This window comes from Puntigrus tetrazona, chromosome 3 (genome assembly GCF_018831695.1).
Source record: "Puntigrus tetrazona isolate hp1 chromosome 3, ASM1883169v1, whole genome shotgun sequence".
In the NCBI taxonomy this organism is placed as follows: Eukaryota; Metazoa; Chordata; class Actinopteri; order Cypriniformes; family Cyprinidae; genus Puntigrus; species Puntigrus tetrazona.
Genome location: NC_056701.1, coordinates 27796136 through 27823099, shown reverse-complemented (window position 1 = coordinate 27823099; position 26964 = coordinate 27796136). Strand labels below are relative to the sequence as shown.

Genomic DNA, 26964 nt, shown 5'->3' with positions numbered 1-26964 from the left:
GCAAAGAAAGGGCTCACTTCATATTACCAAGTGGTTTCTACATCCAACCACCACCAGTGTATAACACTATATATACTATGTATACTTTGTCCTTGTGTAGCCTGATGCAGCGATGAAGATAAAGTTCTGAAGACTTGGAACCATATGTTCAAACGGAAAAGAAGGATGTTTTTGAGATTTGAATCTTAAGATATGACTCCCCATACTCCTTTACATAATAGTAGGAAGTTGAAACTGCGAATTTACTGTGTGACTATTGTGTTGCTAATTCTAAGAAAATAGCATAAATTGCAGAAGAGACCCCCTTTACATAATCAAATTTACAGAAATTAAATATTAAATTAAAATTCAGTCATTTTGTGAACCACAGAAACCTGGGTTAAAGTTTCTAGCAGCTGTTTCCCTGATTGAGTTGGAATATCATTGTCAGTGACTGCAAAAATTAAACTTCAGTTCTCTGTTTCCAAATACAGGCATGTCGTTTTCATTGTGGAGGAAGAGAATCAGAAACCTGTAAAATGAGTGTGTGTGAGGAGAATGAGCAGGAGGCTTCAGTTTCTATGAAGAGTAACAACTCCATGATTATTCCTCCGGATCTCAGCGATGTTGACGCTCAGAGAACAGCATCTTCAGGATTGAGCTGTGTTTCTATGAAGAGTAACAACTCCATGATTATTCCTCCGGATCTCAGCGATGTTGACGCTCGGAGAACAGCATCTTCAGGATTGAGCTGTGTTTCTATGAAGAGTAACAACTCCGTGATTATTCCTCCGGATCTCAGCGATGTTGACGCTCGGAGAACAGCATCTTCAGGATTGAGCTGTGTTTCTATGAAGAGTAACAACTCCATGATTATTCCTCCGGATCTCAGCGATGTTGACGCTCGGAGAACAGCATCTTCAGGATTAAGCTGTGTTTCTATGAAGAGTAACAACTCCATGATTATTCCTCCGGATCTCAGCGATGAACCCGCTGCTACCTTTGACTCTATGTGAGTATGGATGTGATTTATAAAAAAAAAAAAAAAAAAGTACTCGCTGAAGTTCTTCTCTTTTGAATATTTTATTAATAATAAAGATTTCTTATTAGAGTTTAGTTATACTTCTGACACACTTACGTGCTAAAACTTATTTAAGCTCATTCAGCCCCAGGCCCATATGTAAAACATACACACTTTTCCTCCAAAATATTATAGATTAATGATGCCTCCAATGCTGTTAACGAGGAACAAACATCAAACAAACGCAATATACAATGATAACCAGTAATCAAAGAAGTAGCGAGCAAAACAGCAAAACAAAATGGGGGGCTTGTGGGTGGTCTGGCGGGCTCTTTTATTTGAGGTGGTCTTGAGTGATTGGAGACTGATGATTGACGGGTGACGGGAACCAATGACCGGTGACTAAGAGGTTAAAGTGCGAAGAACAGATAGAGGGGGAAAAAAACACACGACACAACACAAACACGTAACAATGATGATATTAATAATAGAAGGAAAATAAGCTGTAACACACAATAGAGTCCCTGAAATGCTGCCTGAAGGAGTTCTCTTATAGTGTGTTTGATTTTCTCCATCTCAGATCATTGTTTGGCATTTCAACAATATTAGTCATGTGTCTAATAGAACATTTCAAGAACGTAAATGTAACAGTCGATGAATTTCAGAAAAGTTAAACAGTGACTGGGATTATTCTTTAAATATGACTGAGGCGCAAACCTACAAAAAACAACAACATTAAAATTATTCCTCCTGAAGGCTCAGAGCTGCTGCATGTGTACAACAGAGATGGTGGCAAATAAACTTGTTAGCGGAAAGGTTGAAATCATTTGTTCGTACAGTAGATGACATCAGTCTTGTGTTTGGTTAATCTGAAGCAAGATCAATTTACTTACGTACTTGTCATAGTTTGTTGCTAAGACGTCCCAGAGAGTTGTTTAGTTTACATTTCGTTGCATTGCTGGGTCAGTTTCTATATTCATGTCAGTATTAATTTTCATATTGTACAGTGCTTTTCACATAGTATATATCATTTGAACGCTCTGAGCCATCATGTGGTCACAAATAAACATGGTGAAAGCAATTGAATGCAGGATACCGTTTTTGCATAAACCCGTATTATTTTTTGTTTGTTTAAGATAAAAGTATAGCCAGTATATATATGGTTATGTATGTTTTTCTGCACATTTACTGTAAACGCATATACAGCAGTACTCTATTTTTAATACACTATATAGTACACTATTTTTAATGTTTTTGCGTCTGCCACCATTCAATTTTGAATGCGGTCAAACCCATCAAATGCTTATATTTATACATGAAATTGTTTATTAATAAATTGTAGTTAAATGACATGCCATGACAAGGGGAGGGATTTTTACTGAATGATTCAGTGTTTTGAATTAACTGACTCACTCATTAATTGAATTATGAATGGAGTGCTCTTCTCTTTGTTTTTTGGTCTTTTGTGAACTTTCCTAAATTGTCTTCATCTCTGCAACAGCGGAAGAACAAGACGTGTATGGGGCTTATATTTGCTCAACATTATTTCTATGGAGCTCGTTTACCATTATTATGCTACAAAAATAAAAATATATAATAAATGGAAATAAGATTTTCTAATAGTAATATTTCCAGTGGTCTTTCTTTGTAAGTTTGGGGATCACTGTCTTTCACCGTTGTGAATATACTTTGAGAAACTGAACAACCGACCTTCAACACAACAACAATTATGTTCTTCTCTGCTATATTCAATTATTGTAGGGGGAAATATGACTAAAAGAATCTTTTCTTTGACACAACTTTCCCACAGAGTTGTTATATATTTTGCTTCACTAGACCAACAGAGCTGATGATATAGATTACACATGGACCAGTATGAGATTTGTTACGGTGTATATAACCTTAAGCAAATTTATTATGGTTTCACCATATCACAGTGTTGGGGTTACAGCTAAAACATTTTTTTTTAAATATGAGGGTAAAAAAAAAACAAGAAAGAAAGAATAAAGAACACTGAGCACAATATATTTTATTTTTATGCATACAAAATATTTGAAACTGTGCTATTTGTTTCTCGGTTTGTCAAATCTTCAAATCATTTTTTGCTGTCCTGCAGCTTTTTCACTTAAAAAAACAACAGTGCTGCACTTAAACACATCTTTAATATTCATTATACAGAGATGAGAAACATCTCAGAAACACATTCTTTAACCCCCAAATCAATGTTTAAGATTTTCTTCAATCTACAGATTTCATAATTTTCCACATGAATGACATTTTAACAATAATTTCATTACAGCTCCAGTCCAGAAGATAGATGGGCCGAAATAAACAAAAAATGACTGATTGCAGATTGTTTGTCATTGTAGTCTATAGTTTAATTGTTGTTGGGCTTTTTACTTAAGAATAACAATGAATCCATCTTTTGTTGAAGTCTTCTAAGTGAAAGGTGTATAGATGCTTGGAGAGCTGTTGAATATTGACCACTTTCATTATAAGTAGGGCAAAATATGGCCAAAAATTATCTTGATATATTTTTTAATAACAGTTGTGTTGCCTGAAATATTATCACAATATATATATATATATATATATATATATATATATATATATATATATATATATATATATATATTTTATTTATTTACATTGTGGAAAATGTAAAACCAGATTGTTAACTGTGAATTTGGTCGTGGTCAGGTCATGACAAACTTTACACAAAATTCTTTACACTTTTCCAGTCATTTATCCTTAACAACAAAAAAAAAATCCTAGTTTTGCATGTGCTGACTAATATTGTTTCAAATCACAAACAGGCTTGTGTTGCCTGATAATATCAATAATATGACATCTTTTTGTCTCTTAGAAATATGCATTTAAATATCTGTAAAATTTTAGCAGTGTCATTTTGATATGGTAAAATATAATTGTTCTGGCTGTTTTTTAAACTATTGGTCTTCTATAGTAGTACATTTAGTATAAACATGTTAAGCTCTATAGGTTAATCACAAATGTACTGTAATTATATTCCATTACTCCTCCTTCAATACATTTAATACATGTCTACATTAATAATTTATTACCATGGTTGTTCAGTGTTCGTGAGACTTATCAGCTAGTAAGGAATGGGAACAAAGCAATCTCCTGTGCGAGCCATTGAAACAAACTGGTTTTGTACCACAACACAGTCACGTTTTCTCTAATAGCTTGTACTTTGATCCGAGCAGATAAACTATATATATATTATATATATATAAAACATACATATCGGTGGAGCCTTACATGTAAACATAGTCATTGTGTAGTGGCCTGATTCATAGAATTTGACTGCCATAACATCACAAGACTGCTGTAGATTTGACTCCAGATGAGATCAGTTAATCAGGACACTATTGGTTACAATTAAGTAACCAACTTGATGGATTTTGAACAATAACAATTGAGTGACACAAATCCATCCATATATTTTACTAAAGAATGAGAAGAAATCTTAAGAAAGGATGCCATTGACTTTGTTGCTATGGATGTCATCAAGCCTACTAACTATGCCCACAGCATGTTGCCAATCCAGCTATTTTGTAGCTAGATTTAGAGACTTGTCAGCCCTTTTGAGACTTCTTTTTTTCAAAGGTTTAGGGATAAATATTGCAGCATTCTTGGAAAAACCTTATTTAAGCTCTTACCTCATCCACTGATCTACATTCATCTTTATATAGATCATTGAATTTGCCATTATGATGTCATCTAGTGATATTTAGCTACACGTTTTAGCCATTTTGAGTTGAAAGCAGTTGTCAACACTGTCCCACAGTGATTAGTTGAGAGGGGATTGGTCCCTGTCAGTCTCATATTTGTAGAAATAGTGTAGAATATTCATCAATCATAAAGGGTTATTTCACACAAAAATGTAAATTTGATGTGTATCTAAAACATAAACATGCACAGACAAATTCAAATGAAACCCTGCGACTCGTGAAAATACATTGATGTCCTAAGACACAAAATGATTGGTGGGTTCAAAAAACTGAATGGTATTTATATTGCAATCCTGGACATACCTTCAGAAAATGCTTCCACAATCTATATACACATGTATGTATGTATTTACGTATGTATATACATGTATATTATATATGGTGCTCAGAGAATTACATCAACAATAAGAACTATCAATGTATGACTTACTTTAGGTTGTCAACTGTTTATTTTTCTCACACCACTTTTATGTTGTTACAGTCAGTTTATTTAAAATGGTGAGATCGCTCTGGACCTCTGTCCTGTCTTGCGTGTCCTCGAGACGGTGTGTTGCTGACAGATTCTTCACTTCTAATGGTTGTCGGTCACATAATTCACTGTTTATTTGCATAAAGTTGAGCTATTCTGAACATTTGTTGCTTGACTCGAGTCGCCCACATTTTGTCGCCAACGGTCACTGGCACTCTTGTCAACAGAAATCACCAGCTCTCTAATGAAAATGAATGGGATCATGCCGTAATATTAAAGATGTATTTCTCTTTAAAGGCATGTGACTGTATTGTGGAGGTTTTTGGTCAGCATCATGGTTTTAGCAGGAAAATGATTTGAGAAATGCTTGTTTTCTTGTTTTTCTCAGTGCGACCAGCAGAAAGAGAAAGAGAGCAGCCTCTCCACAGCAGCCCCCTGATCTCAGTCATAAATCTGCGCACCTTGATCCTGTGTGAGTATATTCATGTAAAGTGAGACGTTTAACACAATAAATAATGTACACAGAAATAACAAACGTGAAATATATAGAACTTCTCAATTAATTTTCTGTTATGTTCCCATTCCCCGAGTCTAGGGGTGGGAGTAACAAAGTAACTTAAAACTTAACGAAAAATGAAAGGGAAAAAAAATGTAAAGATCACTCCAGTCCTCCGCCCCCGAAATGAAATTACTAAAATTAACTTTTTGGGGAAAAAGAAGGCTTAACGGGTTATTTGCAAAACAAAAGCATCAAGCAACAAAAGTCTTCAGGGGAGAGCCAGACCATAATAACAAACAAAACAGCATCTAACTAACGGGGGGAGTTCTAAATAACCTAACCAGCTAAAAGTAAAAGAAAATAAACAACAAAAGCTTTCCTCCACTCCTTCACTAACCATACACAAAGACAAAGGTAAGTTCAAAAATTAAAAGGCACCCTCACCCTACAGCTTCCCATTTATCATTAAACAAACTTATTTACAATACTGTTAACAAAAAGAAAAGAATTAAAGTAGCTGTCACTAAACAATTAGTCCACTCAGCTGGTCAACGGGTGTTTAACTACACAACACAACAACTATGAAATCAAAGTTCAAGTCTAGAGCAGGGGAGAAGTGAACCCTCCAAACAAAGTTCACACTGCTCTTTTTAGCAGCACCGTCTGAAGCACACTTTCTTGATGAGGTTCACCTGTAGACAATTACCAAACAAACAAAAAGAGCACATGCACAGGTTACTGAGCCACACCTCAGGGGGAGCTGCAAGTCAACATAAATATATACACATCCTAGGGATGTAACAGTTCTTTATTAAAAAAAGAAAAACAAATTGTGTTACCATCATGAAAGTCATGATGTAACAAAAAACTGAGGAAAAAAGTAGGCTCTTTGTTAAATGAGGCAGCTTTATTAATTATCTTCTGTGCTTCTCTATGTCTATTCGTCTACATGCACATATATTAAGGGACTCAGTGTGAATTCTGCCTCAGGTTAATTTTTACGGATCTGGATCTTTAAGGGTCTGCTGGCTGCAATTGATTCTTTATATTTAAAGTTAAACTCGAACACATCTTTCTAAATGTGGTTGCGGTATGATTTAAAATAAGATTATTTAAATATTATTTTAATATTTTATGTTTTGATAAAGCTCTCTCTGTCTGTTTTGTCTTTTTAATTTCTTTTCAGATGTATGGCACCTTCACAGACCTTCCCATACTCCTACAGTCAGAACCACTTCAGTCATTCTGACACAGAAGCAGATCTGAAGCTCGATTCTCATCAACCAGTACTTAATGATCTACAGAGAGTCAAAGACCAGCACAAAACCAGCATGAAGAAAAAGTACGAAAGCTTATTTGAGGGAGTCAAACTACAAGAGAATCAAACCCTCCTGAACAGGATTTACACACAGTTGTACATCATAGAGGGAGAGAGTGAAGGAGTGAATGAAGAACATGAGGTGCTACAGATTGAGAAAGGTTACAGGATACTTCAAGACACTCCAATCAACTGCAATGACATCTTTAATCCTTCACATGAACCAGCAGATGAGGAGATTAGAAAAGAGATGAAAAACAAAATAAAGACTGTTCTTACTAAAGGCATCGCTGGAATTGGAAAAACTGTCTCTGTGCAGAAGTTCATTCTGGACTGGGCCGAGGGAAAAGCCAATCAGGATGTAGATTTCATGTTTGTTTTTACATTTCGAGAGCTGAACTTGATTAAAGATCATCAGTACAGTCTTCACAGACTTCTGCTGGACTTTCATTCTGAACTTCAAGATCTGGACCCAAAGATTTACGATGAATGTAGAGTTGTGTTCATCTTTGATGGTCTGGATGAAAGCAGAATCTCACTGATGTTTTCAGACAGTCAGAAAGTTTCTGATGTGGCTCAGATATCATCATTGGGTCTGTTGATATCAAACCTGATGAAAGGAGATCTACTTCCCTCTGCTCTCATCTGGATCACCACCAGACCAGCAGCAGCCAATCAGATCCCCTCTGACTACATAAACCGTGTGACAGAAATTCAGGGATTCAGTGACCCTCAGAAGGAGGAATATTTCAGGAAGAGAATCAGCGATGAGCATCAAGCCAGCAGGATCATCTCAAATATCAGAAGAGCAAGAAGCCTCCACATCATGTGTCACATCCCCGTCTTCTGCTGGATCTCAGCCACTGTGCTTCAAAACATCCTGAAACAAGATGCAGAAATCCCTCAAACTCTGACTGAAATGTACATCTACTTCCTGCTCATTCAAACAAACATGAGGAACCAGAAGTATGAACGGAGACATTCAGAGAAACTCCTGAAGTCCAACAGAGAAGTGGTTGTGAAACTTGCTGAACTGGCTTTCAATCAGCTAATGAAGGGCAATGTGATGTTTTATGAGGAGGACCTGAGAGAGAGCGACATAGACGTCACTGATGCTTCAGTGTATTCTGGGATCTGCACTGAGATCTTTAGAGAGGAGTCTGTGATTCATCAAAGGAAGGTTTACAGCTTTGTGCATCTGAGCTTTCAAGAGTTTTTTGCAGCACTGTATGTGTTTTACTGTTATTTACACAAAAACAGTGAGGTTCTGAAAATGTTCCTGATAGGAAAGTCCAGATCCCATTGTGAGAATGTGGATGTGCTTCTTAAGGGAGCAATAAATAAAGCCTTGCAGAGTAAAAATGGACACCTGGATCTTTTCCTTCGATTTCTTCATGGCATCTCACTGGAGTCCAATCAGAGACTCTTACAGGATGTTCTGATACACACAGAGAAAAACCCAGAGAGCATTAAAAAAATAATCCACAACCTCAAACGAGGTCAAAAAACCAATGTTAGTCCTGAAAGATGGATAAATCTGACACACTGTTTGATTGAGATGAAGGATAACTCAGTTGTTGAAGAAATGCAGGCATTTTTAAACTCTAACAAAACAAAACAAAAAAGTCTTTCTCTTGCACAATGCTCAACTTTGGCAAACATAATCTTGATGTCAGAGGAGATGCTGGATGAGTTTGATCTTAAAAAATTCACCATTAAATCAAAAGATGGGAGTCAGAGGCTGTTACCCGCTCTCAGGAACTGCAGAAAAGCTCTGTAAGTCTGAAAAACAGAACACAATTATATTAATTATATGTTGGAAGTGTTATGCTTTATTAACGTTTGTTTTGAGAGTCCACTAAATCCACCCCTGTTGCTGAGTTTAGCTCTAACCCTGACCAAATACCCTTAGTTATTTTCAGTGTTCAAAAATTACACCTATGAAGTACATTATGTACTTTTAATCATGTAATGTCCTTGTGCAGTTTTTTGTTTGTTTTTTTCTTTGGAACAGAACAGAGAGCGAATGTTATTATATGGCATGATATTATACGGTAAAGCTTGTTAACCAAGGCAGTGCTTCTCAATCCTGTCCTGAATACCCAAGCACTGCACATTTAGGATGTCTCCCTCATCCAACACATCTGATTGAACTCATCAACTTGTGGAGACTCCAAGACATGAATTGAATTGTGCTTCAACTGATAAGGAAGGCACCCAAAATGTACAATAACAGGGTCAACAGGACAGGTTTAAGAAGCACTGAAGTGTCTCAGTCTGATAGGGACATCAGCACACATTCTTTTTAAACTATCCTTTCTGTTTTCAGATTAGCAGGCTGTAATCTCACTGGTCAGCACTGTGAAATTGTGGCTTCCGCTCTACAATCACCAAACTCACCTCTGAGAGAGCTGGACCTGAGTAACAATCCTCTGCAGGATTCAGGAGTGAAGCTGCTCGCTGCTGGACTGAAGAATCCAAACTGTCAACTCAACATACTGAGGTTTGTGATTTTAATAACTATACAGTTAAAGCGGAAAACATTTTGGGACACTGTTCTGTATTTTTAACGTAAATCACAGCAGTGTACATCTGTGAAAGGCACAGACTGTTTAACAACAATAAATAATACACAACTATTAGCCAACCACAGCAGTGGCCGTGGAGTCTACAACAGTGGAGTCTACAACTTGCCATACATTATCTTTAAATGATTATGTTTTTATTATGTAAAAAAAATTATAAAATTATAAGTGGACCACAGAGAACAGTACAAAATACAAAAAAAGGCATTGGGGGAACCTTTTAAAACTGAAATGAAATTAAAAAAACTTTCATAGGTTAATTTTCATTTTGTGTTTTATGTCTATTATACCTATTGCTGTGTGTTGTTCAAATTATTTCTTGCTGTTTGGAGAGAATATTTGCGTTTCCCTACTTATTTGTAGTGGGTAGTTTAGTTGTGCTGTACTTTAAATGGTTGTAAATTGTTTGCCTCCGGGCTATTAAGAGTACTTAAGTGTGAAGGCGTTAGTTTCGTTTTTCCTGATCGACCTCCTGATTGGCTACTGCCTGGGCAAATTAGAACTAGCTTTCCGCCACTGTAACTATTTAAACTGCGCGCTCTCTGTCAAAGCGAGAGAAGTGATTTCAGGCTAGAAGAGACGGACACCAGCACGTAAGTCTATTATACCTATTGCTGTGTGTTGTTCAAATTATTTCTTGCTGTTTGGAGAGAATATTTGCGTTTCCCTACTTATTTGTAGTGTGTAGTTTAGTTGTTCTGTACTTTAAATGGTTGTAAATTGTTTGCCTCCGGGCTATTAAGAGCACTTAAGTGTGAAGGCGTTAGTTTCGTTTTTCCTGATCGACCTCCTGATTGGCTACTGCCTGGGCAAATTAGAACTAGCTTTCCGCTGTTTCCACTGCATGCACTTTGTATTCATTTGTTGAGTGTGCGCTGGCGCGAAAGCGTCAGCGGAAGCGTCCAGCCCTCGCGTTCAGACTCCTCGGGTGAAGACTACGAGAGTAAAGACATACGACTTTTCCTGCGCGACTTTAACTGAGCAACGCACTTAAGTACATTTTCATTCATTCTCTTACACATCTTCACTTCCTCTTTCCTACCTCTATCATGTGTCTCCAACTCATTCCGGTTGTCTCTCGACCTCGCCCTAACAACACACGCAGACGACAATGCACTCCTACTAACCTACGCTCTGTCCCTACATCCTCTACTATACCCCTATCTTTCTCTGTTGGTCTGTGGAATTGCCAGTCAGCTGTCAACAAAGCAGACTTCATTTCTGCTTTTTCTTTACATTCTTCACTCAACATTCTGGGATTGACGGAGACCTGGATTCGTCCAGAAGACTCAGCAACCCCAGCAGCTCTAGCCAACAATCACTCTTTCTCACACACACCTCGTCAGGTTGGCCGGGGTGGGGGCACTGGTCTGCTCATCCCAAACAATTAGAAATATTCAACCAACTCACTTGTATGTAATTACATCTCTTTTGAATTTCATGCTATCACAGTTACTACTCCGACAAAATTCCACATAGTGGTAATCTACCGCCCCCCTGGACATATTCTAGACACCTTCCTAGAGGAGCTGGATGGATTATTGTCATCTTTTACAGACGAAGGCACTCCACTCCTACTCTTCGGGGACTTCAACATTCATCTTGACAAACCTTACGCTACACACTTCCATTCACTTCTAGCTTCATTTGACCTCAAACGCCTTATCACGACAAGCACCCACAAATCAGGCAACCAGCTTGGCTTAATTTACGCAGTTGTACTGCAGACACCATTTCAGTACAACCGCTTCACATCTCTGACCATTTCCTTCTTACATTTAAACTGCATTTTCCTATCTCTGTGCAACCAACCCCTATACCGGTTACTTTCTGACGTAACCTTCGTTCCCTTTCTCCCTCCCATCTCTCCTCTGCTGTGTCCTCCTCCCTTCCCTCACCTACCCATTTCTCTTCTTTGGATGTGAATGCAGCTACAGATACCTTATTCAGTACTCTAACTTCCTGTCTAGACGACATCTGCCCTCTCTCCTCCAGGCCAGCACGGACTGCCTCCTCTAGCCCCTGGTTGTCTGATGTTCTCCGTGAGCATCGGGTCAAACTCAGGGCAGCGGAGAGAAAGTAGCGCAAATCTAAAGATCTGACAGACCTGAGCAGGTATCAGACTTAGCTTTTTTCCTTCTCTGCCGAAATCCGCACTGCCAAATCATCATACTTCCAAAACAAGATCAACAACACTTCAGACACACGTAAGCTCTTCAGATCATTTAACTCCCTGCTCTCCCCTCCACCACCTCCCACCACCTCAATATCACCTGACGATTTTGCCACATTTTTACAAACAAAACAAAAGCGATCAGTAGCCAGTTCTCAGCCCCCCCAACGCACAACCTTCAACCAACCGCATCGACTACCTATTCCTCCACTTTCTCCTTCTGCTCCCTCACTGAGGCAGAAGTATCCAAACTTCTCCTCTCCAGCCATCCAACAACATGTCCGCTAGACCCCATACCCTCTCATCTTCTGCAAGCAATCTCCCCCACAGTCTTGCCGGCACTCACGCACATCATCAACACATCTCTCCTCACAGGCACCTTCCCCACAGCATTTAAGCAGGCTCGGGTAACCCCACTGCTCAAAAAGCCCACTTTAAACACTTCCCTTATTGATAACTACAGGCCAGTCTCTCTTCTTCCATTCATAGCGAAAACACTTGAAAGAGTGGTTTTCAACCAGGTATCACTGTTTCTTTCGCAAAACATCAAACTGGACCATAACCAATCAGGTTTCAGGTGCGGCCATTCAACTGAGACTGCGCTACTCTCAGTCACGGAAGCCCTGCGGACTGCAAGAGCTGAATCCAAATCATCAGTTCTCATTCTGCTGGATCTATCCGCTGCTTTTGACACTGTGAATCATCAGATCCTGCTGTCTACCCTCTCATCACTGGGCATCTCTGGGATCCCACTTCGTTGGTTCGAATCCTATCTCACTGGTAGGTTTTTAGGGTGGCCTGGGAGGAGAAGTATCCACAGCACATCAACTGGTCACTGGGGTTCCTCAGGGATCGGTTCTTGGACCCCTCCTCTTCTCCATTTACACTACATCACTAGGCCCCATCATACAGGCTCACGGCTTCTCCTACCACTGCTACGCCGATGACACACAGCTCTACCTCTCATTTCATCCAGACGATCCAACGGTAGCTACTCGGATCTCGGGTTGCCTGGCGGACATCTCGGCATGGATGCAAGAGTACCACCTACAGCTCAACCTGACAAAGACTGAGCTGCTTGTATTCCCTGCCACTCCAACTACACAGCATGACTTCACCATCCAGCTAGGTTCTTCGTCAATTACCCCATCAACCTCAGTCAGAAATCTTGGTGTAATCCTCGACGACCAACTAACCTTCAAAGATCACATTGCAAAGACTTCTCGATCCTGCAGGTTTGCATTACACAACATCAGAAAGATCAGGCCCTTTCTAACAGTGCAAGCTGCACAGCTACTTGTCCAGGCCCTTGTCATTTCTAGACTGGACTACTGCAATGCTCTTCTGGCTGGACTTCCATCAAACACAATAAAACCTCTACAAATGATTCAGAATGCAGCAGCACGGCTGGTATTCAATGAGCCCAAGAGAACCCAAGTTACACCTCTCTTTATCTCCTTACATTGGCTACCGATTGCAGCTGACATTTAATGTTTTTCTGTGCAGAGGCCAATGAATTTCTCACATTAGAGCAAGTTTTATGCAGATGCTTGCGTAATTTACTGGCATAATTTAACACGTTGATTTTGCAAATAGAACCAAGTGCTAGCATATTTGCTTTAAGCATTTTTACTGGGCTTCTGACAGTGTGACCAAACATTACATCAGCGTGATTAAAACATTGAAACATTGCCTTTAACGTCTGATGAAAAACATAAAAGAACACCTTGGCTTTTGATAGGATATGCACTACCGATCCGGGTGAGAAATATTCCAAGTTGCCAAAAGAGTTTTGAAAGGAAATGTGTGTCTTTGTCTAATTTGCATGATTTTAAGAAAATCTAAAGTAGAGAAGAACTTCACAATAGCTTTGACGACAACTGGTGCCGTGACAACTAGAATCACCTCTGGAAACCGTGTAGCAACACATTACTGTCAGCAAAATCTGGTTACCACATTTTGTTTTGACTTGAACTTGAATTGGGTGTTTTCATTATTTTTTCATTTTTAGCTGGCAAAGTATCTTTAACAAATATAAGCGCCATGAAGGATGTAAACAAATCATCAGTGTCTGTTGACAATCATCAGTGTCAACAGCTTGATCCTGAGTGACATCACAAGCAGGAAAAGTTTCAGGATATATTTCTGACAATTCAGCAGTGTGATCTGATAAAACGAGTTTGTTACACTTCCAACATGTAAAAAAAACCTTCCCACCAGCCAAATCATTACCTTGGATAAACTTAACCCCTTTGACAGGTAAACAATCACAAACACCTTCAAAAACTTATACACAACCCTGACTGCAAATGGTTTTGGTATAGAGGGACTTTAACAATGCCCATCTCAACTATGAAGGACTGGGATGTGCCAGTATCACAGAGCATTTTAACCCTTACCTGTGCTGTAGGTTTACCCAAAATGGAAACCTTTTAAAAAAAGGTTAGAAGCTACAGTCAGGCTTATCTATCTCAGAGTGTAGGACTTAAAAACTGTAAAAAAACTGTAGAAGTTAAAAGCCTTAATTGTAGAGCGCAGTTGTTTTCTTTTCAACACCAGACCGTCCGCAAAAAGCCAGTCTTATGACAATAATAACAGTCTTGATCTCTTTAGGCATATTTCTTTTTGTAGATCGCTTTACTGACAATAATGGGAGTGTTGTTTTAAAGAGCATATAACACTCAGGCTAAAATGAAGTTAGTTATGATGTTCTTTAGTAATGGAAATGTTCTTTACTGGTTTTGAGTAACTGAGGAAATGTAACATTTTGATTTAACTGCTCGTTGTCAAACATTTTAAGTGCATTCTTGCTCTCCTGAAAGATTTGTGCATCTCTGTCTCCCCAGCACCACCACAAGCCCCTGCTGGCAACTCCTAACCACTTAAGCTTTGAGAAGTTTGATAAATACAGACCCAAGTTAATATGTCCACCAAACAGGAAACAATTGCAGAGGAAGTAAAGGGAGTGCTAGTCAATACTCAACGAGAGCACTCTCTGCTTGTGTGGTGTTAAATATAGGACTTAATACAGTTTTAAAGGGGTCATATGATGAGATTTCAAGTTTTGTGAAAGTAAAACTACTTTCAAACGCTGGCTATTCAAACGTGAATTTTGAGCAATGAAGGGTAGAGCTTGTTGTATGTTGTTTCAGTGCTATCATGGTAATGAGGTAAAAAGGCGCAATGCAAGATAACGCATAGAAAAACAGTATAACTCATTACTATCAGGAATTATGTCTCCACTGGATATGACACGTTCTTGTTTAGGAGAGGTTACATTGTTTTTTTTTGTATTCACGCCAGAAAACAACATCACAATACGGTAAGGGGTGTAACATTTCTGTCACATGCTTGAGGTAGTCGGTCTGGATCGGTCCACAGCACGGCATTGACTCTAACACAGGGATGATCAGCAGCACACATACCAGATATTAAAAACTAAAGGATTACAGATCAAAAGATTATTATTGTGTTGCTACATACCTGTAAAAGTGTAAGGATGAACAGTCATTGAGTACAGTATCAGAATTCTTTGCAGTTCTTCCTATTACTGCTTATAATGATGAATTAAATTTTATATATATATGCATTTAAAAAGTCAATGTATTTTATAATGTATTTATATAATTATATATTTTCAAATTGTTCAGCGAAATGGAAAACCTGCCCAGTCAAAGACACATTTGCACACATTTTTGCATTTAGATCGTTAAAATGGAGCCCATCATTTTCTTTTTAAGCAATAAACTGGCTTAGAATTGCTTTTAGCAGGTTTCCCTTTTCTTTTTTTGTAAAGGCATTGTTCAGCAAATTTGATGTCATTTATATTAAAAAGTTATAAACAGTATGTACTATTACAGCTATTTTTTTCAGTGTAAAAAAAAATCTGTTCTTATTTCACTTGGTATTAACAGCTTCTTGATAATTAAATTCTAAATAGAACCCATTTGTATTTAAAACCACAGCCTCCTCCGGTCCCTGGTTACGTTGCTCATCATCATCTTCATCAACTACTTCACCCTCATTCTCTTTGTGGCTCCAGTGCCTCATGCCTTAATAAAGATGTTTTACCTGCATATTTGCCACAAAAAAAATGGTTTATCACTTGATGATGCTGTTGTTTTCCATCAATAATAATGAATAATTTGAATGTTAGAAATAATAAATCTGATTAAAATGACTATAAATGTAATTCATGTAAGGGGTCTCTGAATTCTTAATCTTCCCCAGCAACTCTATCGTATGCATGCGATTAACTTAGATGCGCAAGACGACAAAAAGTGTGTTTGACTTGAAGCGGCGCTTGTGTGACATCATAGCACCACGAGAGTGAGCGTATGGATCCGTCAGCTGTCGTGGTATTTTGATGTCAGACACCTATTGGTCGAAGCAGCACCGCTTTAAGTCAAACACACCTAAAGAGGAAGCTGAGGTTCTAGTGCATGTGAAGCTGCCCTGCTACATCAAGACCAGCTCTTTCATCTACTTATAATATGAAATTGATGTAAACACAGTCAGTTATGTTTTCAGAACAGGACAAGACGTCTGATATGTGGAAATAGATCTGTGCATTATCTGTAAACGTTCAGATACTTAAAGCACGCACAGATACTGAAAGCTGAAAGTTCACCCCATATTACTATATATTTGCTTATTTTCTGAAGCTATTTATTTTTAATCCGTAACAATAATTAAATATATAATAATATATAACTAATTAACTATTATTTTAGAGTAACCTGCTTATATAATGTAATGAACATGCACAAAAGAAATAAAAATTTCATATAATCAAGATGCATCATAATGAATTTAGTTGAATCATTGACATGATAATTGTAATCGTACTGAATTGTGAAATCATTTCTCTAATACACTCACACACACCACACATTCATACTGCTGTTTCCAAAAGCCAGAAATAAGATCTAAAATGAAGCACACTAACATTATAACTGTTGTTCTAGATTATCTGGCTGTATGGTGAAAGAGAAAGGTTGTGCCGCTCTGACATCAGCTCTGAGTTCAAACCTTTCACCCCTGAGAGAGCTGGACCTGAGTGACAATGATCTTCAGGATTCAGGAGTCAAACTGCTCGCTGCTGGACTGAAGAGTCCAAACTGTAAACTCAACATACTGAGGTTAGTGTTTCACAATGATTCCTGTTGTGATTTTAATAGTAACAGACACCCTGTCAAGCAAGTTCGTGAGAAAAATATCAGAGGAAATTGTTTAGCTTTTCCATTCATTAGACTTTTACAAACCTAGCTGCGGTCTGTAGTTGGATCCAAAAGTTTATATTCTGTACTGTTTTAATATATACATTCTCGGCTGTGAAAATGAATCGATTAATCCTTTTGATCTTTTATTTGAAAAATTTACTAAAATCTAACCTTTCATTGTAGAATAAGAATTTAAAATGGGAGGAAATTGTATTATGAAGTAAATGTTTTTCTCTAATACTCATTGGCCACAATTAACAGCACTCTTTTATTTAATTTCATTTAAAACCTCTATTTGCCAATTTAACAGCTCTGAATTTAGAGGTTCGAGAGGTTAGCTCCATGTTGGTGCTTCTCCTCTTCAGTTCATCTCACTCATTTTCTACAGGGTTCATGTCAAAGGACTGGAATGGACACAGCAGAAGCTTGGTTATGTGCGCAGTGACCTTTCTGTTGTTTATGAGATTTGTGTTTGGATTATTGTACTGTTGGAAGATTATATGACTGTTGGTCACTTATTGTTTTTTTTTACAGTTGATATTTGATAGAATTCATGGTGATATGTTTCTAAACAAGATGTCCAGGACCTCTAGCACAAAAATATGAAAAATATAGTAGTGTATTTCATTATACACACGGGACTTTTATCCCTGTGTTCACCAAACCCATTTTAAGTGTTTGCTGCTAAAAAGCTGCTTTTAGTTTCATCTGACCAAAGACGCCAGTCCCATTTGAAGTTCCAGTCTTGTCTGATAACTGAATATGAGTTGATGGACTAGGAGAATTTTCTTGAAACAAACCAGAACAACATGTGGTGATGTAGATGCTGTTTGACAATTTAGTTTTAAGGTTTTCTAACCCCAAAACTCAATCATTTTCTGCGATTTATTTGTTCTGTCGAACACACAATATTTTGAAAAAAAGTGTGTAACCAGGCTGTTTTGGGGCACCATTGACTTCCATTGTATTTTTTTCCTACTATAGAAGTCAATGGTGACCAAACACAGCCTATTAAAAACCTTTTTAATGAGTAAATGATGTTACTTAATTTAAGTTAATACTGATGTTTCCAAAAGCCAGAAATAAGATCTAAAATGAAGCACACTAACATTATTACTGTTGTTATAGATTATCTGGCTGTATGGTGAAAGAGGAAGGTTGTGCCGCTCTGACATCAGCTCTGAGATCAAACCTTTCACACCTGAGAGAGCTGGACCTGAGTAACAATGATCTTCAGGATTCAGGAGTAAAGATACTTTGTGCTGGACTGAAGACTCCAAATCAAATCATGATACTCAGGTAAGTCATTCATATTGATTTATATTGTAATAACACACATGAAAAATAGTAGTGAAATCCCATACTTTCAATTGTTTGTTTATTAGGGACCTGTGGTGTATTATAGAAAGTTTCTTATCTTAGATCTTAAGTTAAGGATTTTTCAAAAATCCATATTACAGAAATATATCTTATCTTCCAAAACCATTTTTTATCTCAGTTTAGTAAATCTTAAATTGCACCGACAGTCCAGTCTCAGGTCTGTTACCAAGCAACCAACACTGTACTGCTGGTGAGGATACTTAACTTTGAAAATGGAAAAAAAAGAAATTAATTAAAAAAATGGAAAAACAATGAAGACTAAGGACAAAGTATTAAAATAACTATAGCCGCTATCCACAAGCATTAACAAGCTTGGAAGAGCCAGGATCCATTTTTAAAAACTCAGACTGTGTTCGTCTGAAAGAAGAAAGTCATATACATCTAGGATGGCTTCGGGGTGATTAAAATAAGTTATTAAAATAAAAAAATTATAAATTTTTTAGTAAACTATTGCTATAACTACGAAAGCTACACTGTGTTAAACTGGTAACAGTCCCCAAATAGTTGTTCCCCTTGGTTTATCCATCTGTGCTTCGATGTGATTTGCCCTGAATGCAGACTTCTGGAAATAACGCTACATATTAACCTACTTGAAAAAATAATTTTTAGAAAGTCCAGAATAAGTCAAAATCAAAATATAACTATCGTAAAATGAACACAATAAGAGCTTCCGAGGACCTTTAGCTGGGACATGAAATGGTCTGAAAGCTGGGGTAGAAAAACATGTGGTGAAGACTATATCAGGGACACCACACACACACACCAGAAAAAAAACCCAGAAATACACAATAAACATGAATTTAACAACATTAATAAACATAACTGATAAAAAAAGAAACATTCTTCTTTTTATTATTATTATTATTATTATTATTATTATTGTTATTAAAGTTGTTTCAAAGAAAAAACATAAAACATCTAATTTGAAATGCAATGCATGGAATTCTGGGAATGTCAGTTTGTTTTTTCTCTGTAAATCTGACATTTATTTTACTCCCAAAAACGGTATTTCACCATGAAATTGTCTGCAAACAATTCAAAAACTCTTTGATCACAACAGACATATGATTGAAACTTTGAGTCATTAACTGAAGCAGGATAGAAAGTTCATTAGTGGTTTCTTTGACACTGACAGAGATAACAGTCAAGACAGAGTACAGATGTCCTGGACTGAAATAGGATGAACAGACTGTTCAGAATCATGAGCATCGACTGGAGCTGAACTCATAATGGGCAGATAGTACTAAATCAGACTCACTGAGCGAAGCTGATGAATCTGACTGTTCTGTTGTGACTAAATGGTTGAACAGTTAATAATCAGCCTCCATGGTTTGTTCAGCATAAAACTAGAGTTCATATACAGACTCTATAGCTATGACAGGACCGGACGAGGATTCACAGACAGACTACTTTTATAATTCTTTTATCATTTTTAAAACTAATTATACATAAACTATTTGTATATCTTGAAAATTGTTGCTTCAATTATTGTTTTGCGGATAGAACCATAATCCCAAGCAGAAAATGACTTTCATGTAGGAAAGAGACTTGGTCCATGTATTACTTTTGTTTTACAGAATGTAAAAACTTTAAAGCTAAATATCTCAAATATCTACAATATATCAGTTGGCTCTGTTCTATTTGCTCCGGGGGGTTAATACTGCTCTCCCTGCTCTCATCCATGCTATAGATGAACAGAACAGAACCATACCGACAATTCAAACTGTATGCTAAATGTCAATTATCTTTAAAGATAGTGGTCCTGACAGAAATAATACATTTAAGCTACAAGACATTAGTAGCTGATGATGTAAGAAATCACAGACTTGTACATAATCAAATGTACAACTTGTTCATAATAATAAGGAACTGTTTTTATGATGTCCACAAGTCACTAGATGATGTGGAAGATGTACAAGTTGTTTTGAGGATTTAATTTTTGACCTAAATTGCACCAAAGTGCCTGAAAAAAAACTGTATAATTTGACCTGTGTTCTATTTCTAGGCCAACTCTAAAACCAGAATTGGTTAAGTAAAGTAATGTGTTTTCTCTTGTGAGGAGTTAGTGTGAGGCACTCATGAGTTAGTCTGGTGTTTTAAATGGTTGTGTTTGAACAAAGAAATCAAGATACTTCCTGTTATATTTCTGTGCGTAACATATAAAATTGTGTTTTGTGTTTGATTTGATGTGTGCTTCTTCTGTTTGAGTTTTCAGGAGTTGGTAACAGAAAGTAAATATTTTGTAAGCTAAAAAGTAAAATAAAAATCACTTTAAACGTCATCATTAAAAATTTGAATGGATAGTGGAGAGTAAATATACCAAAAAATTAGATTAGTAATATGCATTGCTAAGAACCTGATTTGCACCACTTTAAAGGCATATTTTTCTCTCAGTTATTTTTTTCACCCACAGATTGAAGATTTTCAAATAGGCTAGTTAAATCTTTGCCAAATATTATCCTATTCTAATAAACCATACATAAATGGAAAGCTTATTTATTCAGCTTTCAGGAGGATAAATAAAGTGATACATTTGAAAATTGGTCGTTGTATTCAACAGTCATGTCTGTGATTGACTATAATGGCTATAATGCTCAATGCAAGTACATTATAACCTGTAATCTTTATTAATATCTTTATTGTAATCATATTCACAATCATGTCACAATAACTCACAGCTATATTTATACAGCACATATCTAAAGTCTGAGACCCACCAAGCCGTCGGTCGGACATTGGCTCTCGTCAGCATGTTGAATAGGTGTCGGGGAAATAAGAGCTCTTATTGGACACCTAGTTTCACAAATGAGTCAGTGCCAGAGAATTAAAGGGAAGTGATGAAAACAAGAAATCAATGAAAGCAGCACAAACAGAAGACTCTTGTAATTCTGTGTGATCTTACCCAAGCATTCCAATATATCAGTATTATGACAATGTGAGCTGCTTAAAATAAAGAACACGGTTAACGTTACTGATATTCAAAATGGTAAGCAAGCACTGCTTTGTTCGTTTTATATATGTATCTCCTATTTCTTAGTTTCAGTTTCTTTGTTTGATGAATATTAACTATTGATAGCTACTGATATAGACATTGTGGCTAGTGGGTTGGTGTTAGCTCTGTGTGTCCCGGCCTTAAAAATGAAGCCCACTAACAGGAAGACTTTCTGTTGTAGATTATCTGGCTGTATGGTGACAGCAGAAGGTTGTGCTGCTCTGTCTTCAGCTCTGAGTTCAAACTCCTCACACCTGAGAGAGCTGGATCTGAGCTACAATCATCCAGGAGATTCAGGAGTGAAGCTGCTCTCTCAAACACTCAAACATCTGGACAAACTCAAGTAAGTGGATCAGAAACAATCATTCTCTCAGATCTGTATGTGACACTGGTTTTATCAGGATGTTCATCATGATTTATAACAAAAACAACAACATTAATATTAATAATAAAATGACAATTCTATACTTCGATCTTAGAGGATTATTTAATTCCACTTGGTTCATGAAAAATTACAATCATTTATCAGGCTACTGATTTGACTGAAGTCTTCATGACTTGAATAAATGTCATTTAAACATATTTGTCTGTTCATTTGTTCACATTTATATGTCTTTAGTAAAACAGATGAATTTTAGATATTTTTGTATGAAAGAGATATGATACAAACAAAATTAATTTATCTGATGTGTTTGTTTGAAATAGACTAGTAGCACAGTTTCTAGTGGAAAAAGTGATTAACGTCATCAGATTTAAAAATATATGACTAAAGTTTGCCCTGCGCTCATGTAGTCACGGATCAAAAAAGTAAAGCAAGTACATGTTTCCTTTAGATTAAACCAAAAGAAGTTTTCAAAGATGGAAGTGTTTTGTTAAAAGTCTGCAACTTGTTGGAGAACCAGTGGAACATTTCAAGTTGCTAAAAACTGATAAACCGAAATTCCCTTGATTCCCAAAGTCCTTGTAGTACTAAAACAATCAGTAACTTTCATAGTACTGTGACCTAATCTAAAGCCTGACTGGAATTCATTTTATTTTATTTTACAAAAGATCCAAATACTTTTGCTAGAAAGGGAGAACCGTAGCTGATTTCCAGACACAAGAAATAGCATTTAAAGCTAAACTATTATTTGAAGTTAAACTAAATTAGTTAAATAATATGATAAATTAAGCAGAATAATGAACAGAAACTTAACTCTTTGATGCACATGCTGTAAAAAATTCCTTTTAATGCACAACATGAAATGACCATTTCATTTTTATTAATTCAATTTTGTGTGTTTGTTTTATCTTTTGAAATCAGTTTGTTTTAGCATTATATATTCCCTGATCTTTCATTTCCATGATCCATAAATGTTCAAAGTATCATTTTTACTATATATATATATATATATATATATATATATATATATATATATATATATATATATATATATATATATATATATATTTATTATTATTATTATTATTTTTTTTTTTTTTTTGTGTGTGTTTTGTGTTACTACAATCAACTAAATAAAATCGCACAGGTACAGCAGCATCTCATATTTGCCTCACAAATGACAACTATAGGTTTGTGCTCCTTGTCAGAGTCAGTCCTGCAGGGTTTAGCTTCAAGCTCCATAAAAACTGTCCTCCAGGACCGAGGTGGCTTCCTCTAGTGTAGACGTCCAACACATTGCTCCACAGTCATGAGTTATGGGCTCAAAAACAGGCCTGGAACTCAGTCTTAGTCTGATGAACTAGACTAACCCTAAGATATTTCAGACTCTGAATCAGGACTAAGAAGTTTCTGATCTTCCTCATCATGCAGCATCAGTTGTTCTTCTATAATGACTGGAATCAGCCAAACTATCACTCGAGAGAAAGAGAGCACAACAAGCACTTGATCCATGTGTAAGCTGTATATTGCAGCGGTCAGACAGAAACTTAAACTTATAATTGATTTAGAAAAAAAAAACAATTATAATGTAATATGAATAAAATTCAGTTTCTTCATGACAGCAACAAAATATACTTGTATATATTATTTAGACTTTTTATTGTGTTGACCTGGCTAACATTAGTCAAGCTAAAAATAGTATGTCAACAACATAATAGAAGCCTATTAGACATGTTTAGAATTGACAATAGAATTAAAGGTCAAGATAGCCTTAGTCTAACAATCAAATATCTTTCAGTTATTTCACAGTATATCAAATATTTTCTGTTGTAATAAAATAAGACTAAATTACACAACAGCAGCCACACTGATGTGCAGAATAGTTTTCTGCAGTAAATATGTTTCTACTTGCAAAAAAAAAAGAAGCAAATAATAAAAGGTTTCTATATGGGTCGTTTTTTTACCTCTGTGTGTAAAATTGATGTAGAAATACAAAAACTGTTTTGTTTTTTCTTTATCAAGTGAAGAAATGGAAAATAAATATAATGATTTAAACAAGATATTTAACTAGAAAGTACATTTCCTTAAGAAAATGTGAGTGGTGCTTGCCGTGGCAAAACTCGTGCTCGGTTGCTACTTACTTTTGAGTTTTATAGAGTTCTCATCATGAATGAGCATGTAGCTAGTCACTGTTAGCATGTAGCACTGCTAGCATCACTAACATGTCTGAAGTCCGGTTTGCTCTATGTCTCTATCATGCTTATCAAGTGACTAGCATGTCGCTAGCATGTTTCTAGCATAATTAGCAAAATAACTAGCATGTCTCTAACATGTTTCTAGCATGATTAGCAAAATAACTAGCTAAGCATGACTAGCATGTGTCTAGCATGATTAGCAAGTGACTAACATTAAGCTAGCAAGCCTAGCATGTCGCTAGCATGTTTCCAGCATGATTAGCAAAGTGACTAGCATGTCGCTAGTATGACTAGCAAGTGACTAACATGTCGCTAGCATGTTTCCAGCATGATTAGCAAAGTGACTAGCATGTCGCTAGCATGACTAGCATGTGTCTAACATGTTTCTAGCATGATTAGCAAGTGACTTGCATGTTGCTAGCATGTCATTAGCAAGTGACTAGCATGTCGCTAGCAAGCCTAGCATGTCGCTAGCATGTCTGTACGATGTTCTGATGCAAAGATATAGGTCTTGCTAAAAGGTTGCTAGGGTATTGTGTTTGGTTGCTAAGGTGGAGGCTTGGCAGCTTTCAGTCATGATATTATAAAGACTGCTTGTCAGTATGAATGATATAAACCAACCCCTATGTCTCTATGACTTTCCGAATGAAAGATATGTCCGTTTGAGTTGGGGTTGCTAAGGTGTTTGATAATGGTTGCTAAGGTGTGGACGGGAGATGTCTATGGTGACTCAGGATTGGCTGTTTGCTGCCCCGAGTCAAACGAGCCCACCCCCATGTCTATAATGGCAGTCTATGGGATCTGTTGCTAGGGTGCTCTAAATGGTTGCTAGGGCGTGGCTTGACATCTTCAAAGCGATCCCGAGACTTTGATTGGTTAGCTGAGTAAAATAAGTCCACCCCCACGTCTCCATGACATTTTAATGCAAAGTTATTTAGATTTGGGAAATTCCTATGTAAATTACCATAATAGGAAAAACATATGTGCTTATTTCCCTCACCATAGTAATAGGTCTCTTGGCCCTCAGGGGTAAAACTTCTACCCCACTGTGGGGTATGTTCTCGCTCAGCTTGATAAAGTCTTCAAATGTGGTGATCTACAAGTTTGTGCGAAATTCTACGATCCGTCAAATTCGGTCGCAATGTTAAGTCAATGGGATTTTTCGGCCGATTTTTCGCCCGGTGTACGATCATCGTAGACCCGATCGCTTCTAAAAGTCATAGCACATCTTTCCTCAATACCCGAAAACTGTGGGACGAACGGAATCCGTATGAGGAAAAGTAATAGTGTGCTTCACCTTAAAAGGCAAGCAGCACTAATGAAGAGCTGGAATAATAAATGATAAAAAATCCATTTCTCTCCGAAATTCAGCAAAGAATCAAAGGCATGACTGAAATAAGAAAAGACACGAATACGGGCCGCTTTAGACCCATGTAGTTCATCAAAGGGTTAACAGAGACCAGAACAGACTGAGACTAAGAGAGAGATGAGGTTTAAGTCAAACACAGCTGAGATGAAGAGAACTACAGCAAACAGGATCATGTGACAAACTCATTCAGTTCTGTTAGTGACATAGAAGAAAAAAACATTGACCTGACAAGGTCCAAAAAAGTTAGAGAAGACTTCTGAAATGTAATGATTACAGTTATGTGCTTTAAAATATGACAAATTAACATTTAACATTAAGTTCATTAAAATAATCAGATCAACAGATTATTCACTGTGTGTGTGTGTCTGTGTGTGTGTCTGTGTGTGTGTCTGTGTGTGTGTGTGTGTCTGTGTGTGTGTGTGTGTGTGTGTGTGTCTGTGTGTGTGTGTGTGTGTGTGTGTGTGTGTGTGTGTGTGTGTGTGTGTGTTATAGTGTGGATCATGGAGAAGAATTCAGGATTACAACAGGACCCCGAAAATGTAAGTACACACACAGTTCAGTAGTAAACACTTTCACTCACACACACACACACACACACACACACACACACACACTCACAGACAGACACACTTTCTCTCACACACACTGTTTTCTTGTTTTTATTGTGTGTGTTGTAATGTGTGTGTGTTGTGTTCAGACGCCTGTGATCTCACACTGGACCCAAACACAGCAAACACTCGACTCGTTCTGTCTGAAGACAACAGGAAGGTGATGAATGTGAAAGAGATACAGCCATATCCTGATCATCCAGACAGATTCGATGTGTGTCAGGTTCTATGTTCAGAGACTCTGACTGGACGCTGTTTCTGGGAGATTGAGTGGAGCGGAGATAGAGCTGAAATATCAGTGTGTTATAAAGACATCAAGAGGAAAGGAGGGAGTACTGACTGTTTGTTTGGACGTAATCTGAACTCCTGGAGTCTGAACTGCTTTGATCACGGATTCACTGTTCATCACAATAATAACTCCACATATATCTCTTTTCCTGAAGACTCCTGTAAGAGAGTAGGAGTGTTTCTGGACGAGTCGAGCGGCTCTCTGTCCTTCTACAGCGTCTCTGACACACACACACTCACACACTTACACACATTCACACACACATTCACTAAACCTCTACTCACTGGGTTTAGACTTCATGAAACAAACTCTTCAGTGTCTCTGTGTCACATTAAACATTAAACACACACACACACACACACACACACACACACACACACACACACACACACACTCTCTCTCTCTCTCTCTCTTTCTCTCTTACACACACACACACTCTCTCTCTCACACACACACACACACACTCTCTCTCTCACACACACACACACACTCTCTCTTTCACACACACACACACACACACACACACACACACACACACAGAGACTCTCTCTCTCTCTCTCTCTCTCTCACACACACACACACACTCTCTCTCTCTCTCTTTCTCTCTCTCACACACACACACACTCTCTCTCTCACACACACACTCTCTCTCACACACACACACACACTCTCTCTCTCACACACACACTCTCTCTCACACACACACACACTCTCACACACACACACAC

At 37.2% G+C, this 26964-nt stretch overlaps 2 protein-coding genes across 4 annotated transcripts in view; one reads left to right on the top strand and one right to left on the bottom strand.

Annotated features, from left to right (window-relative positions):
- LOC122334574 (NACHT, LRR and PYD domains-containing protein 3-like) overlaps positions 1 to 26964 on the bottom strand; it is a 498320-nt gene that overhangs the window by 249478 nt on the left and 221878 nt on the right. The gene's annotated exons all lie outside the window — the stretch shown is intronic.
- On the top strand, positions 456 to 26658 carry LOC122334548 (NACHT, LRR and PYD domains-containing protein 3-like). Of its 3 annotated transcripts, XM_043232557.1 has the most exons (10): positions 471 to 605; positions 696 to 991; positions 5613 to 5696; positions 6910 to 8817; positions 9371 to 9544; positions 16767 to 16940; positions 18150 to 18320; positions 21575 to 21736; positions 25832 to 25878; positions 26037 to 26658. In XM_043232557.1, the coding sequence occupies exons 1-10, from the start codon at positions 519 to 521 to the stop codon at positions 26576 to 26578; spliced, it is 3645 nt and encodes a 1214-aa protein (XP_043088492.1). In that variant the 5' UTR covers positions 471 to 518; the 3' UTR covers positions 26579 to 26658. The 3 variants fall into 3 exon arrangements, with proteins under 3 accessions (XP_043088485.1, XP_043088500.1, XP_043088492.1); XM_043232550.1 differs by having other exon boundaries at positions 456 to 991; XM_043232565.1 differs by lacking the exon at positions 16767 to 16940 and having other exon boundaries at positions 456 to 991.